Source organism: Sceloporus undulatus, unplaced genomic scaffold (assembly GCF_019175285.1).
Source record: "Sceloporus undulatus isolate JIND9_A2432 ecotype Alabama unplaced genomic scaffold, SceUnd_v1.1 scaffold_8531, whole genome shotgun sequence".
Taxonomy (NCBI): domain Eukaryota; kingdom Metazoa; phylum Chordata; class Lepidosauria; order Squamata; family Phrynosomatidae; genus Sceloporus; species Sceloporus undulatus.
This window is the reverse complement of record NW_024811450.1, coordinates 1-2,754: the sequence shown is the minus strand read 5'-3', so window position 1 is coordinate 2,754 and position 2,754 is coordinate 1. Positions and strand designations below refer to the sequence as shown.

Here is a 2,754-nt window from a genome sequence, read left to right as displayed (position 1 = left end):
CTGGTGCAGTCCATATCAGTCTAGTGCAATGGTTTCCAAACTTTGATCATCCAGGTGTTTTGGACTTCAGCTCTCAGAACCCCAGCCAGTTTAGCCAACAGCCAGCAATTCTGGGAGCCTAAAATATCTGGAGGATTGAGTCTAGTGCCAAAGTTGACCTCATGGGATGGGATGGGATGGGTGAGGAAAAGAGCCTGTCCTAAAAAGGCAGGGCAAGGTTCCTCAACGGCCACCTGGAGCTGCCTCCAAGCCGGCCGGACGCTCGCCTGGCCCCTTCCCCTCTCAAAGGACCATGGTCCCACCTAACCCTCCAGGGCTCTGGACTCACCAGCTCCTGCGTCTCTGGCTGGAAGGCAGAACTGACGCCGATGATGAAAGGGGTCGGCGTGCTGAGGACTTCCAAAAGCTGGGCTGGGAGGATGGGCACGTAGGTGAAGCTGAAACCAAGAAAGCGGACATACAGACCTCCTGAGGAGAGACCCTCTTCCTCTGTCCTACTCAGGACTTGGAAGCCATGCACTAAAAGGCAACAGGCTACTTGCAATTAGCTCCTTTCCACAGTAATAACCACCCAGTGATGTTTCTTTTGTGGTTGTTCTTTCCCCCTTAAGAGGTCTGGGTTTCTGGTGTTGATCTCCGGTGGGTGACCTCCTCCTGCTGAAAAGTGACTGGCTTCATTTGTCTTTCTTAAGCCAAAATTTCCTTTTCACCTTTTCTTTCCTGGAGCAATGCCGGGTTAAGGGGCTTTAACGCTACAGCTCTGGGGTTGTACATTAGGAGCCCTGGGAGCACGGCAGCCGTTCAGAAACACTTTCAGAAAGGCAGAAGTGTCTCACAAAGATTGGATTTTGAGGGATGTAGGGAGGGAACTCGGTTTTAGGAAAAGGAAGAAGGGAACCCAAAGGGTGTTCAGCACTGGCTCCTCTTCATCCTGGAGAGAAGTGACCAGAGGGGTGCCAAAAGATCCTGTCCTGGGCCCAGTGCTATTCAACATCTTTATCAATGACTTGGATGAAATAATAGAGAGTATTCAAGAAGACCTGAATAGATTAGAAAGCTGGGCCAAAACTGACAAGATGAATTTCAACACCAAGAAATTTAAGCACTGCACTTAAGGTGGAAAAATGAAAGGCATAAACATAGGATCATGGGGGACACCTGGATGATCGAGAGACTTTTACGTGTGAAAGGGATCTGGAAGTCCAAGTAAACCACAAGTTGAACGTTAGTCAACAGTGCGATATGGCAGCTAAAAAGGGCAATGCGATATCAGGCTGCATTAATAGAAGTCTAGTGTCTAGATCAGGGGAAGTAACAGTCCCACTCTATTCTGGTTTGGCCAGGCCCCATCTGGAATAACCCTGTGTCCAGTGCTGGTCACCACAAAAAGGATATTGACAAATTGGAATGTGACCAGAGAAGGGCAATGAAAATGGTGCAGGGTCTGGAAACCACGCCCTAAGAGGAATGGTTTAGGGATGTTTAGTCTGGGGACAAGAAGGTTATGAAGAGATATGACAGCCCAGTTTAAGTATTTGAAGGGGTCTCATATTGAGGAGGGAGCAAGCTTGTTTTCTGCTGCTCCAGAGAATAGGACCCAATGGAGCAATGGATGCAAGCTGCAGGAAAAGAGATTCCAGCTCAACATTAGGAGGGACTTCCTGACAGTAAAGAGGTGTTCGACTGTGGGAGTGGTTGAGTCTCCATCCTTTGAGGTCTTTATACGGAGGATGGATGGCCATCTGTCAGGGGTGCTTTGACTGTGAGTTCCTGCATGGCAGAAAGGGGTTAGACTGGATGGCCCTTATGGTCTCTTCCAATTCTATGATTCTATGAATGCAGGTCAGTTTTCAGCAGGAGGAATGGTTACAGACTCCCTTCAGGTTTGGCGGGGAATCCTTCAAGGAGGGCCCTTCCTAACTCTGGAAATGAGACGGGCAAGGAAGCCATTTGCCTCAGAGGTTGAGTGAAGGAGCTCTATCCACAGGCCCAGCAGCACTGCTGAGAGCAACCTGCCAGGTACCTGGATCACAAGCCAAGATAGTCATGGTTTTCCTCCTAGTCGCAGCACAAGCAGAGGCAGACCTGCAGCCCCTTGGATTCCCTCTCCTCACCTGTACTTCAAGGGGAACATGAGGGCAAGCAAGGCCCGGCAGGCATCGGTCAACCTCTGGTAGCTGCTGGACAGAAAGAGGATCTTGTGCTCCGTGAGGGCCGCACAAAAGAGGCACAGCACATTGGTGATTCCTGGGGAGAGGGCAAGAGGGACAGCGGTAACCCCTCTCTGGCCATCACAGCCAAACGGCCACCCGTCCCACCCCAAGGGCCCTGGCCCAAGTGGTCTCACCAAGCTGTCGGAAGAGAAGGGCCATGCTGCAGTTGCTGACAGGAAGAGAGTCGTTGATGGGCGTCTGAATCACCTGCCTGTCGCCTGCCCTCAGAGAGATGGTCCTCTGCAAGAGAGAAGCCACAAGCCCCATTGCTGGGATTCAGTGGAGGGAAGCCAGCTTCTAGGAAACAAGGCCCATCTCCCTTGCCTCGCCAACTGGACCTCAGAAGCAGAGGCCAAGGATGCGCATTTTGCCCCGTTGGCTGCACACAGGGAAGGTGCCCTGCTTCCTGCTGAAGGACTTTTTGCCTGACCAATGGCGCACTTGGATGGAGGGGGAGGAGGAAGGGAGTCTCACAGATGGACGGACGGATGGTCGGCTCACAAGAGTCTCTGGCTGCTTCTGGATTTTATTTGCCCCAGCC

General features: G+C 51.7%; 1 protein-coding gene across 1 annotated transcript; it reads right to left on the bottom strand.

Annotated features, from left to right (window-relative positions):
* Nucleotides 1–199: 199 nt before the first annotated feature.
* On the bottom strand, nucleotides 200–2,453 carry LOC121918327 (myotubularin-related protein 5-like; the record flags this gene model as incomplete). The annotated part of the gene is made up of 3 exons (XM_042444390.1): nucleotides 200–437; nucleotides 2,115–2,247; nucleotides 2,348–2,453. Coding segments are annotated over 3 exons (477 nt in total), but the record flags the coding sequence as incomplete, so codon positions are not given.
* Nucleotides 2,454–2,754: the final 301 nt, after the last annotated feature.